The sequence below is a fragment of the Drosophila teissieri genome, chromosome 2L (assembly GCF_016746235.2).
Source record: "Drosophila teissieri strain GT53w chromosome 2L, Prin_Dtei_1.1, whole genome shotgun sequence".
NCBI classification, from domain to species: Eukaryota; Metazoa; Arthropoda; class Insecta; order Diptera; family Drosophilidae; genus Drosophila; species Drosophila teissieri.
Genome location: NC_053029.1, coordinates 4,175,689 through 4,189,580, shown reverse-complemented (window position 1 = coordinate 4,189,580; position 13,892 = coordinate 4,175,689). Strand labels below are relative to the sequence as shown.

At 40.4% G+C, this 13,892-nt stretch overlaps 1 protein-coding gene and 1 long non-coding RNA gene across 2 annotated transcripts in view; one reads left to right on the top strand and one right to left on the bottom strand.

The window, feature by feature from the left end:
* LOC122615690 (Down syndrome cell adhesion molecule-like protein Dscam2) overlaps positions 1–13,892 on the bottom strand; it is an 83,160-nt gene that overhangs the window by 40,305 nt on the left and 28,963 nt on the right. The window contains exon 3 of the mRNA XM_043790742.1: positions 1,921–2,119. Coding sequence (XP_043646677.1) covers positions 1,921–2,119 — 199 coding nt within the window. The remainder of the gene's footprint in view (positions 1–1,920; positions 2,120–13,892) is intronic.
* LOC122615699 lies at positions 5,125–5,813 on the top strand. Its single transcript, XR_006325866.1, has 2 exons — positions 5,125–5,230; positions 5,293–5,813. It is a non-coding gene; the product is annotated as an uncharacterized LOC122615699 (long non-coding RNA).

Sequence of the window (13,892 nt, the reverse complement as noted above, 5' to 3'; positions counted from 1 at the left end):
TGTTTCTCAATCTCTGTGAGAAGAGCATTCCCCTGATGTCTCGTTAAATTAAATGTTCAGCGAAATATTAGCCCAGAGCTTTTCTTTTTCCCTTCGACCTGTCGCGACATTTTGGCCCAGAGAAAAAATCTGTAATTCCCTTTATTTATTTTTTTTCTTCCTTTTTTGTGTGTGTTTTGTGTGTGTTGTTTGGCATTGCCAGCAAATTTGCAGTAATTTCACTTTTGCACAGATAGGAATTTCCAGGGGGGTTCTTTTGGGTTGGGTACTATCTTCGCCTTCATTATGTGGCCAGTTTCGTTTTAGCCTCCTTGAGCCGTGTTCTCGTGTCCTGGCTGCTGTTTCTCGTCCTGTTATTTGTCCTTGTTGGCTGCTTGTTTTCGGCTCCTTGTTAGCTTTCGGCACAAATTGCAGTAAAAATATATTTTACAATTCGCCTGTGCCCGCAGCGCGATTTCTTTTGCCCCTCAACGCCTCTATACGCCGCTTTTCTATTTGTTGATTTGCTTTTATTATGCCCACACTCATGCCAATGCGTACAGATAGAAAATTAGGTAGTAAAATTTAATGTTACAATTTCGCAGAACTTTTTAGAAAAAATTCTAAACCACATATACGATTTTCTTTGAAGTTACACAAAATATAATGGTATGCATTTTTGTTTATTCTTTTCATAGCTTTTTTCCCCAGTGCAGTCATAAAATGTATATGGCGTTATACTAACGCTGGCATGTGGCCATTTTATTTGGCAAGCTGCATGCAGAATGAAACGGAACGGAATGAAACGGAAACGCAACCGACACGGAATGGAACGGAATGGACGGTGGGTTGCATTTCTCGCGAGGAAGAGGAAGAAGATGGAGGTCCGTGTGGCACAGTTGGCACTTAAAATTTATGCGTTTCCACATAAAGAAACCAAACCGAACATTAAAAAGCAGGCGGCCAACGGGAAACGGAAGTCGCTGGCACCAGGCAAATAAAAATACAATTGAAATCTGGGGATACAAGGGGGGCAATGAAAATGAAAATGAAACATAAACACAAACACCAGGAGGCGGTAGGCCATGTGTGTATCTGCAAGTCTCAACGTGCAACACGCGGCTTTGACATTAAGGATTAAGGCAGAACATGGGCAATAGTGATGCCCTCACGGAGCGCCATTAATCGTAGAAATAAGCTTTGATGAGAAACCTACTGGGGTGTGTAAATAGTCAAGGAACCAAGGGTTTCACTTCCCACTAAACGATAGTTTGGAAAACCGAGCACCATTAGTACTTAAATAAATGATTTGAAAGAATTGCTCTATGCTAAGATACTGTGACTGTCATGTAACTATACTATATACGTTAGTCATAACACTTTAACGACGATTTTCATATTAATTAACCATCATATTCCATTGCAAATGCAAAGCCGTAGCAACGGCATTTGTTTAAACTGCCAAGAACTTGATTTTAATTAAGTTGCCAGCCCAGTCAGTCACATGCATAAATCGCATTATCCAGGTCGGTTGGGCGAAGAGAGAGGAGTGTGAAACATTTAATTAACTTAACAAATGGCTGCCAACTGCTGCTGCCGGGATAAACTGTACTTGCTGTGCTGGTCGGCAAAAGGATAACCGTTAATGCCACAGAAGGATAGAGGCTGCGGGATTTCCCTCCACGATTCACTTTATGACCCCACACATACTCCCATTAAGGACATCAGCTTTATGGCCGGCATTTAACATCCCTCAAAGCCAGTCTTTTCCGCAATTATCATGCATGTTGCCAGGTCGCTCTTTCATATCCGTTACCAACTCGGGTTGATGAAACATCGATAGTAGGCACCATCGATAGTATGGATACCGTTGTACATTGTTTTTAAATTTGTACTTTATATTGTATAACTATGCTTATGATATTGCTGCAGTTTACTCACCTATAGCCGGAACTCAACTGCACTTCTCCGATGGCCACGTTATCGAATTGGGCGGGATTCGCTGTCCAGCGGGTCCAGAAAAAGGAGAAGTCATTCGCCTCATACTTGTCGTTAAATCGGCACTTGAGGGTTAAGTCGGCGTTCTCACGTGTGTCAATAGATTCATCGGCCAGAATCGTGGAACTCAGAGCTACGAGTGCTGAAAAGATAGATATAACCAAATATATAATATTAATTTACTATTAAAAACTCGTTTCGTCACAAATCAAGGGGATTTCTCTTCCCAAGATAGCAGTATTTAATTTTTAACCACACCACAAAACCACCTAATCAAATTTTCATAAGACCTAAATCGAAAAGATTTATAACTTTTCACTCCAATCCAAAACCGACGACATAAGAACTTTCTCAGTGCTCATGAAAATTTTATCAGCTGTTGCTCTTTCTTTACCAAAAGCAGAAAAATCGGTTTAAAATAAAAAGAGACCGTAAGAAAAACAAAAAAAAAGAAAGAAAAATTCAACGAATTTTGTTTAATTCTTAATAATGCATTTTACCAACAACCAAGTTCTAAACTTGTCAAGAAAAAAATGGAACAAAATGAAAGGGAGTGCTTCGAATAAAGAAAAATGAAAACAATTTCCAGTAACTTTTTCACATGCTTGGGCGACAAAGTTTCAGATACATTGCCTACCTTTAAGCGCACCTTGAACACATGCGTATCCCAAGGATTCAAGGATTCGCTTTGCTGCTCACTTCTCCTTTTTCTCCTTTTTTTTTGTCGACCCCTGGCGCATTGCTCTTACTTTGGCGCGTAAATTTCGAGTGGAATTTATAGCCGCTTTATATTTGGCATCAAATATGCATGAGGCGGCGTTTAAGCCACTCCAGAAAAAAAGCGCAAAAAAGTGTTTGAGAGGCAATAAATTTTTGTATTTGAGCTGCAACTCCAGACTGTATTTCAGACTGTGCCAAATTTAAAGATTGTTTCGGTCTGTTTCGCGGGATTTGCATTAGGGCCAATAGTCGTTAAAGTCCCAAAGTTATGCAGCCCATGAAAATCGCATTAAAATTAATTTGGCACTTCGCTGAAGGCCCCTAAATATCCTTATCTAATCCGATGGATAATAGCATCACACGTCAAGGTGGCAACTCTGGCAACGCGGCCGAAGCAGCCTTCACTTCTCATTTTGCGCCCGAGTTTTCTATCTTTTTGGGCCGGGAATTTATGTCAAAAGTTTCGTTTCTTGTTATTTTTCCAAGTCCTGGGCGCTGTGCCCATTTCATTCATTTATTCTGGCCGTCTCTGTCTGCCATTAAAGTTACTTTTGTGGAGCTTTTGGCCTGGTTGTCAACGCATTTCTTTGCTCATTTCACTTGACTGCTTAGCGGAACGAATGACGAGGGGAAAGCGCGGGAAAAACCGTGGAAAATCAGGGGTAAGAAAGCGAGAGGGAGAGAGAGAGAGAGCTCGCGCTGTCCATTTTCACAGGATGCGTTTCTAATTAAAAACTTTAGACAGAGAAAGAGAAAGAGACGAAGAAGTTCAGCTCGCTGCACTTAGGCAAATTGCCAGATGTTGTCCTGTTCCACTGAATTATGCTTCTAAATATGTTGGGTCAACTATTAAAAAGATGTGAAATGTGCATTGCCCTAAGAACATATAACAATTTGTGAGGCTTTCGTTTCAATTTCTTTTTCTTTACTATTGGTTTGCTTGGGTATTTTTTAAATTAGTAATCCGAAATCGTCATTTAACTGAAATAAATAAACAACGAGCAAATCTCAACGCGTCTTTACAGCTTCGATTACTTCTTCTTTATTGTCTGACATTAAGAATTCACGAAATGTTAAGTGCAATTAATGAGGCGAATGCAAAAATGGTAAAAAGGCAATGGCCAACCAACCAGCCACTTGCAACTAATTAAATTATCGTTAAAGAAGGCGCACGAAGGAAAAGCTGAAAGAAAAATTTCTTGTAATTGCTCGAAATTAAAAATAATATGCAAAAGGAGCTACGATTGCAAAGGCAGCTCACTAAAAGTCTAAAAAATTCATTTCCGCCCAGGAGGGGGTCAGGTCAAAAGCTAACAAATTTATCGCAACTGAAAGCTAATGGAACCGAAAGAAAAAGCTAAGTTATTATTTATGTGTTTAAGTTGCTCATTAAGTTAGAAATAGTAAAAGTAGCGTATTATAGATACGGGTTTCAGTGTAGAATAAGTACTTCAAACTGTATAATTCGTTTTTGATTGAATATTTGTTCTACTCAAAATTAACAACCGTATAGTTGTTGAATTTCTCTTATTTATTTATTCCGTATATCGTTTTATTCAAAGTTCATTTTCGGTTCATTTCAGTTCAAACGGAGCAATCGAATTTCGTCCGAATGGCAAGAGCTGGAAAATTTTCTGGAACATTTGGTCAACGGCCTCTGCATTGGGGGCATTGTTGTCTCTGTGGGCCAAGAATTCTCAGGCCAACACCTTTTGCTACAGTGCAGCTTCTGTTGCAGCAGCTACAATACGCAATTATGACGTGGGAATTATATTAAAATGGAAACAATGACGAAGGCGAGTAGGAGGGGTAGGGGGCCAAAGCGGCAGATGAGGTGGGAAAACCCAGGCTGTGAGCCCTTTTGCGGCTGCCTTTGGGGAAACTCGAGAACTAAGGGAACGTAGAATATAGGAACGAAGAGCGTACACTGATAAAAATAAAGCGGGGACTACAAAAGATTTCAATTTGTTGCAGCTTTTTTATAACGTATTGATCACATAGAAATTTTCATATATCAATACACCGTGTGAGGCCCGAGGTAACTTTATTTTCAGTGTAGAAGCCGAGTATGAGACCAATTCTACGGCACTGAATTTTGCCCTTGTTAATTGCATGTTCTGCATATCACTTATAAATGCACCCACACACCATCTCAGCCCGTCAACTTCGCACTTACATAGACACCTTGCCTCACATGTCAGTACACATGCACAAGACAGAGACGGCGTCATGGAAAACGAGAGGGATGGGTATATGTGTGGAGCTACGAAGACTTTGGGAAAAGTTTGCCATAATTGGATTTTCAGAGTTAATTACCAGCATTGAATTTGGCCATAAAATGTAAGAAATACCTAGGCTCTCTCTGTCTCTGTCTTTTACTCCTCCATCTATCTCGTTCACACACTGATTACAAAGTAAGTTGGCATAGATTTTAGAGTTTAATTGGGAGTACAAGTTGGTAAAACATTCGGTATTCCAGTTACAGTTACGGAAAAAAGTTGTTTGTACTATCAACGCTTAATTACCTTAAAGTGTAAAAATCACTGATAAAGTAAATATTGCTATTTTCTGATTATTTTTCCTATTTTCTTAAAGGTTGGGAACGCCCTCCTGCAGCAGCTACAGGGATAAAGATACAGAGAGTGAGAGGTCTGCAAAGTTATGCATAATGTGGACACAGCACAGCGAGGAGATGCCAAAGGACGAAGGACCAAAACCAGAAGCAGGACCAACAGAAGCTTAGGAATTATGTCTTATTATTTTGCCTGCAGCCTGTGGACGAGGCGAAGAACAATGGCAAATCACACAGCCAGGACCAAAAGCAGGACTCTAGGACTCTAAAGCCGGCAATCGGGTTGTTGTCCTGGCACTGCACCAAAGTCGCAATCTCAACGCCTCCATTCTGTCTCTCTGCCTGACTTGTCTTTAATGTCTTTATGCTTCGGCCAAATGTTGGCTGCTCCATAGAATCGCCACACAGAGAAAAACATTGGAGCAGTACGTACTAGGTAAAAAGATAATCGTCTTATTTCGGATTAAGATATTTTTAAATGTTCTATATGTAATGATATAAAATTCAAAGATTTTGTAATAATTTAACTCGCACATGAGTCGAATTAGTTTCCAGTTTTTGGCTCTCTGCACAAAATACTTGGCCTTTTCTTCGGTCCTTGCCAACTCTAAGACGCTTTTGGCCAAAAGCACAGTCGATAAAAACTGCAAATGCTCCTGCTCCTGGCCCATAAAATGCAACATAATTTTCTTATGACTCACACAGATAGACAAAAAAAAAACAGAAAGGAGAAAAAATCGCTGCGAGCAAAAAATCAAACCAAACGATTCCAAAGAGGTAAGAGTGGGTTAGGTGTTAAGGGGTTAAGAGAAGGGGGTCGGAATCCGCTACTGTTACAATGAATGTTATCTGTTTTAAACGGCGCTCCCGTTTATCCTGGCTACCAAAAAGCAAGAGCAAAGGCAAAGCCCAAATAAAAGCAAAAGCCGAGAGTCTGAGACAGCAAAAGTCAACGAAACGGAAGAAGATTGCAATTTAAAGGCGGCGCAAAAGGAACGTGGGGCCAGCGGTGGGTTAAGGTGCGGCAAACTGGTTTTCTGTGTGTCTGCAGAGCAGGAGTACAGAGAAATATTGATGGCCAAGTTGCAAGCTCCTTGGGCCAAGAATAAAAATAATACGAAACGAAGAAGCCTCAGTTGCGCGAAATCAGAAATCTTGAGGAGAGGTGTGGGGAGAAACGTGACCACATTTATGTGGCACACTTAACCCATTCAAAGGCCTATGGAAGAACGAAATAATCGAAATCTTAATCCAACTGAAGCTAGCAGCATGGTATTCATTTAATTGTCTTTTGGAACTTATTAAGCAAAGGGTATTTATTATAAATCGGTATTATTATAAATTATAAAAGTAAAGATTGTACTTGGCAATAAATATCAAAAACTTCCACTAACGGGTAATCCATTGAAGTATTTCTCAGATATTTATTGCTTTATAATTAGCTGATTTTCGTTTCAGGAAAACCCGTAGTGAGTAAGATGGAAACACATTTTAAATGTATTTCCTTTACATACCGCAAAAAACGAACATGAATAAATTAGGCCAGCCATGGGTTAAAAGCAAGAGAAAATCGCATGTTGCAGCTGTTCCACTGCGAATATCGAATGTTGGCAAACGGAAGGTGGGGCGACAGGGGTTAAGACATTGGCAGATGGGGACACCTACGTACATATATGTATCTACCTACCGTTATTTCATTACAACTTTTGCATGACAATGCGGAAAAGTGGGAGAACATAAGAAGCTGCAAACGAGAAATTCTCTTTTCTTTCTCCGGTGAAAAAAGCAGGCACAAGATTCGCAACCAAAGTCGAGGAGATATACAAGTTGTATCTCACAGAGGGAAAAATATCTACGTGTGTGTATATATGAAAAGGCAACTTTTTTTTTTGCAACTGCAGCGGCATTTATGCGTTTTTATGCAGCGGGCACCAAATTGCTTTGGCCAAAGTGGAAAAACCAGTTCGAGTTGCAACTTTGGCTGCACGATACTCACATGAAACCCCTTAACCCCCGGTCTTAACCCTCTGGTGCGAATGTGTGTGGTTAACATGGCTTAAGAAACTTTTGTGCCCCCCCAAAAAAAATAAGGAAATATAAGCAACAACAGATAAGTTGCAACTTTCGAAAGTTCCACAAGAACTGAAATGTTTTCGTAGCTCTTTATTCTTGCTGCCTCTTTTTTCTTGTTTACAAGGGACCTCCTCTTCGTTTTTTGCCCTCCTCCTCCTTCTTTTTTTGGCATACATTTCGGCAAGAAAAAGTCGAATGAAAATGCAATTTTCAAAAGCAAAACAAACACTTGTTGATATGCTGCCAAAGAGAGAAAAGGGGCCGCAGCCGAACTGGTGTTGAAATATTAATAAATAAGCCTGGCAACTTTGGCAATTTTCGCCAGCTAGCTCTAGGATTGCCACCCCCTCTTGACAAACCGCAAAACCAACGAGCCAAAGGCAGCTGAAATTTTTCTTGCTGCCACAAAAAGTTGCACATGCATGGAACGCACCCAGCCCGCACTTCACCCCTTCTCTTAACCCTCTGTCGACCAAATCAAAAGCGGGCCAAGTGCGCCAAACTTTTGCACTCGAAAAAGCCCAGAAGAGAAGCCAAAGAAGGCGGAAAGGAAATAAAAAAAAAAAAAAGAAAAATGCAAAGGGATACAGGAAAAGTACACCAAGAATTTTCCTTTTTCGCTGTTGACTTTTGGGTCAGAGTTTTCCCCCAATTTTTCCACCCCGCCCTGCGTATCACTTTATCAACACTGGGGAAAATTCAATTTCACTTGCCCATATGCAGGCGATGGCAGTGCCCCGGGGGGCGTGGCACTTATCATATTCGCGCAAACTTTTGGCATTGCAAAGTTCAACACTTTAGCAGGTGGAGTCTATTAAAAATGCATTCGAAAATGAAGCGAAAAACTGGGTGGAAAAATAGAGACGGTAAAGGCGAGTACAGATAAAGAAAATAGTTGGAAACTCGGAGGCTGAGAAATATACTTCGTTAGTTAAGAACTTTCTTCATTGTTATAATAAAATGTTAGTTAATTATTCTCTTAGAAATCTGTAAGTTAAATTAAACAAACAGTTGCCACCTTTTTAGTAATGCCCCCCTTATTTTTTCCACTGCACTTCATAAATTGCCTCCAGCTTTGGTGACCACTTTATCACTTGGCACTCCCCAGATAGACCCACACAAAATGCAAAAAAAAAATGAAAAAAAAAGGATAAGAAGAGAAAAGAACAGCAGCAGCTGGCGAAGAAATAGAACAAGTCGAAGTAGTTTCGCTTGAACTGGAACTACTGAAAAATACCCCAAGGCAATCTGCAAGATACTTTTGTATCTTTTGTGCTGCCACTGCACTGGGATTGCGGTTGTCCGCTGGTAATGACCAGAGCACGTTTTGTTTTCCGGGACGGCGGCGGAGGGCTGAAATATCTCTGGCAATATTTGAACATTTACGCTTCATCGATTGCAGTCCGCACAAATACGGCAGAAAGTATCTGCTGGATAGATACGAAGGTAGTAGCAAAGTTTGCTGGCCAAACAAATAAACCACCAGAGTGCGGCCAGCAGAAACTTTTGTTTACCCAAGTGCAGGCGTACATGGCTGGGTGCATAGAGCTCCTCATTCCTCGCGCCGTCAGAGAAAAGCCGAGAAAAGCGATAAAAAGTCAGGTAAGGAATGGCCGGAAAACCCATTGCTTGACCAACTCCAAGTTGTTGACAATCTTCTCGACTGAGTGTGGGTGAGGACGTCTGCTCCAAGGGTGAAACGATTTTCTCATTACCGGGGAATCAAAGCTTCAGCCACGTGGACACTTTTCTCACAGCTAATTAAAATACTTCATCCCCTTTTTTTTCCTCTGATTGAATCCGTTGCACTTGGAAAAGCAATTTGCCATTTTATTTACAACGCTCCCTTCTCGTTTATTTTCAATTTAAAAACAGTGGAAACTGTTCACATTTAATGAATTTCAAAATATGCCTGACATACTTAATTCAAGACATTTAATTTTGGAGACAGAACGCATTCACATCATCGCTTGATTAATGATAAACAAATACATTAGGCATCGTTGTCTGTGTATAATATTTTCTTTGTATTTAATATTCCTTTATGGAAGCCACACACACGCTCTTTGATTCAGTTAAAAATCAGCATTGCATGTCATAAATATTTCTAAATGTTTTGCTTTGCTGTTTAAACGCAAAAAAATCAACAACAGCTGAGCAAAAGGAAAACCTGTATCTCCTTGCATGCAAAAGATTTTCCCTTTTTTTCACAAAGGAAGCATCATTCTAAGCACACAGGAAACAGGAAAGAAAAAGAAGGAAGGGCAAAAAAAAAAGTACTTGGAGGAAAAATCACTGGCAATTTGCATAAGATACAATTGAGTGAGTGTCGTTTCTTTATATTTTCCTTCTCCATTTTTTGTCCTTTCCTGCCGCTTCCTTTTTTCCCTGTTTTCCCCCATTTTCCCCGATTTCCCGTACGCCCTGCAATATCTTGAAGCTCGTGTAATGAATTATCATATTTCATGTGGAAACGAGTGAGGAGCAACAACAACAACAATGTTTGTATTCAAATTTGTGCCGCCAAAGTGAAGTTGAGACACAAAAGGGGAGTCGACTCCAAAGAAATGCCGCAAAGTATGCCATAAAAATATATCCACGCAACCGAGAGCAGAAAACCAAGCTCAACCGAAGACCATAACTCACGCAAAACATACAGATACGGCAAAACTTATAGAAACATTCAGAACCTAATGAAAAACCGTATACACGTTATATGTTTTACTAAAATCTGTTATTTTAAATTAAAATTGTAGATTTTTGTTGCATTGAACTAATTCCATGCAGCTGATGCTTAAGTCATAATAATGAAAACTATCACTGCCAACATTTTATCCCATGCTGTTGTCTTAAATAGAAAACCAGATTGAGTCGCCGTAGGAATCTTCAACATTCCTTGTTGATATGGGTCGGCACAAGGACTTAGCAGCTTTGGCTTTGGCAAAGGAGGAGTAGTTCGGCACCCACAACAGCTGTTCCCTCTTCCTTTTTTATCCTTTTTTTTTGTGTGTGTCCACTGGCATCCAGAGATCCTGTGAGACGACACTGGGAATATGTCAGCAAAGCCTCACTCATCCTCTGCATTGTTCCCGGCAGTAGTCGCACTCGCGTATAAAGCATGTCCTTTCATGGCATTTCATTCATTTGTCCTGCGGTTCTCAACTGCAGCTTAGTTGCAAATTCACCGCGCTGTTTCTCTATCTGTATCGCAATTTTCGTTGCCCCAACTTTCCGTGTTTTTGCGTGGTGCAAATTTAATTTTCAGCCATGCCGGCACGCCCACCCACACACACACACACCTACACACACCGCCGCCCACTTGAGCTCCCCCTTTACTTTATTTTTTGTTCGCCCGCATTTATTTTTATATACACTTTTTTTTTTTTTGCGCTAGTTTGGTTACTGACCACTCGACAAGCTTTTCCACGCTTGTTACTCATGGAACTTGGTTTTGGCCACGGCCGCCATTCACCTCGTGTTTTTGATTCCGAATGCTGACAAAAGAATTGTGGAGCAGCAGCTGCGCCTGGAAAAGCAGGAAAAATCGGTGCGAGGGCGGAGTCAACGGCTGGGGAAAACCGCAGCAGTTCATTTGGCCAGCGCCTTTCGCATTGCCAAATTGCATAACTTCAGTTTTGGAGCAGAAATTTTGGGTCAGAAAGTTGCCGCAGTACTACTATATATCCATAAAACAAATAGTGTAAATATAAGAGGAGTTTTGTAGAAAAATCTATATTAATTTTGTTTGAGCCTTTGTTAAATGCCTTCAAAAAGTCTGAGGAAGAGAAGCTAATAAATCAGATCTTATACTTAATTTCCAAACAATCACAAGCAAAAAATTGCCAAAGAATGTAAAACAAAAACGGAAGAAAAGGGAAACTTTTGGCAAAGCTACTGGGGCAGATTTCTTGAAGCAAAGACTCGACTCCTTTTTCCCCAAGATTTTCTCCACTTCTCAGCTTTGCATGTACGCCGCGCGTTGGCAATCTTGGCAAGTTGATTATTTTTTAAAGCATATTTCAAAAAATCTCCTCAGTTTTTCCTGTTCCCTGCCTTTTCTGGCATTTCCCTTCCAGTTGCTTTGCGTTTTGCGAGTCTCGGCGCTAAGTTGGCGCTAAATTAAAAACTTTTGCATTACATATATTGCACGAGAGGATCAGAGTCGTAGTCGCAGAAATGCAGCTGGGCAAAGCTCGAGGGAAACGCACAAGGAATCCGGGGGAAAACAGAGGAGCTCTTCTGCTCCCTTCTCTGGTGCATTTTTCACTCAACAAAAAGTTTTGGCTCGCTGTTTTTGCCGCTTGTTTTGCTCAACTTTTGCTGCTACTACTGCTACTGCTACAGCTACAGCTACTACTGCTTGTAAAACCAATTCCGAGGAAAATGAAAGTAATTTTTCCCATTTAGCATTAAAATATACATATAATAAAAGTCAGAGGGAGTCGGGAATGCGCCAGCGAAAAGCGCAAGATAAAAGGGAAAAGGCAGCAGCAGCAGCAGCAGCAGAAGGAAACTTCAACAGTTGCTGACAGCAACAAAATGTTTGCCACTTAAAATTGCAATGCAATAATACTAAAAATCATCATAAAAACGCTGCAAACTATGCAGAACATATAGTAAGAAGGAAGAAAAATTGCCGAAATGATGGAATAGCGCAGTACAAAGCATGCCACCATGGCGTATACACAATTTACAACCCGTTTCCACCGGAAAACTACCCCCAAAAACATCGCGTAATTAATAGGTGGAACATCATCGAGGGTTCGAAAGTAACCAAGTGCATCGTAAAGGAATTGGGCGAAACTTGGCTCCAAACTGTTGCTTAGGAAAGTTTTTAGCATACTTGGAAAGCTGCTCTGGAAAAATATGGTGCAAACTTCAAAATATACTTAGGAAAGTGAAAAAACTTTAGTTTGCGGAGTATGTGTATCTCTATATTGAAGTAGTAGTATTGAAGCTTTAACTTATCATCGTTTTTTAATGTTTGATTCTGTTTTCCCATTCCCCCTTGAACTTTCCAATCCATTCAAAATAGTGTTAAGTATATCTATTTTGCCGGTCATTTGTCAAGCCGCTGCTATCAAGGAAAAGCACTCGGAAAACATTTACGAGCCGCGCCCAAATCGCAACTATGGGCTCGAAATGGTTCAATAAAGCAGCTTTATGGCGTGACATCTTTTCACGCAAATGCTGGCTGGCCTATCTCCATTTTCCCAGCCATTAGGAGTCGCTTACCTTTCCGATTTTCCCCTGCTGACCACTTGGGCGGTCGGCTATTAATATTATCTCTATGGCGCGCCAAACCAAACCAAACCGAACCAAACCAAAAGTGCCACAATAAATTAAAAACAAAATGCCCAGCCGAGAAATTAGAACTGCTCGGATACGAAATCGAAAGCTCCCCTCTCCCCCTCAAAAACGAACTGGAAAAACATAAACCCAATCCCTCTCTATATACGGGCCAAAATCCCCAATTTCTGTGGAAGTCCCGCTGTTGCGACACTCAATAAACCAGCGATAGACATGAAAGTAGAGAGAGATAGCTATGGGTTCACCGAGAGAGATAGCTATGTGCAGTGAGAGCGAGATGGGTAGAGCAAAGTGGAGCAAATGCATGACAACATTTTCAGTTGTTGGTGTCGCTCTTTTTTGGCAGCTCTTGTGCAGCAGCTCTTTCCACCGACGACACAAAAGTGAAAAAACCAAAAACAAATACAAAAAAAAACTTACCGGCGACAATAAATTTTCCAACTGTTTTTCCTGTCGTGTTCCTCTTGTTGTTGTGCGTCAAGTGACCCACATTATTTTTGGGTTCTTCGTGAGTTTTTTGTTGTTGTGGTTTTTTTTTTGCGTGCTTTTTATACCAGTATTTGTATGTCCATGCAGTGGGCAGGGATTTGACAAGGGTTAAAGCACAATGACAACAACCGCAGCAACAACAAGTTTAGAAAAATATCACGACCAAAAATTGTAACAAAAATCAACCAGCATTGCATTTGCCCTCCTGTTTTTGAACTTATTCCTTTTATTACAACTTGGCCCGGGGTCAAGCTCAATTTGTTGGCCAGATATTTCTTGAATCTGGTCGGGGATAAAAACTTTATCATTCGTTTGGTTAGAGCTTTCGATGATTGTGTGGGGACCTTTATCAACTCTTTGATATTTCATTCGAAGTGATTTTATTAAGCAAAAGATAAAATATGTTGCAGCAGCAACAACGTATATTATAAACAATTCACATTCCAATTTTTAATTAAAATGATCAGTGAATTCTGTGACACCATGGGCTTAATATACATAGATATTTCGTGTAAAACCCCTTTACGTTCCTTGGAGTTAAGTCCCATTTACACTCACTTTAATTGCTGTGGTCCGGAATTGAATTTGGTTTTCATTTGGCCAAGACCAAATCTGTATTTAAGCCCCATTTACACTGCACTCGCATACATGAGCTTTCGGCTTTGCGTTTTCCACACTCACACTCACAATCGCAATCACAATCCAAATGGAGGCTTAAAGTCACAGGATTTTTTGCATTTTAATAGCCATT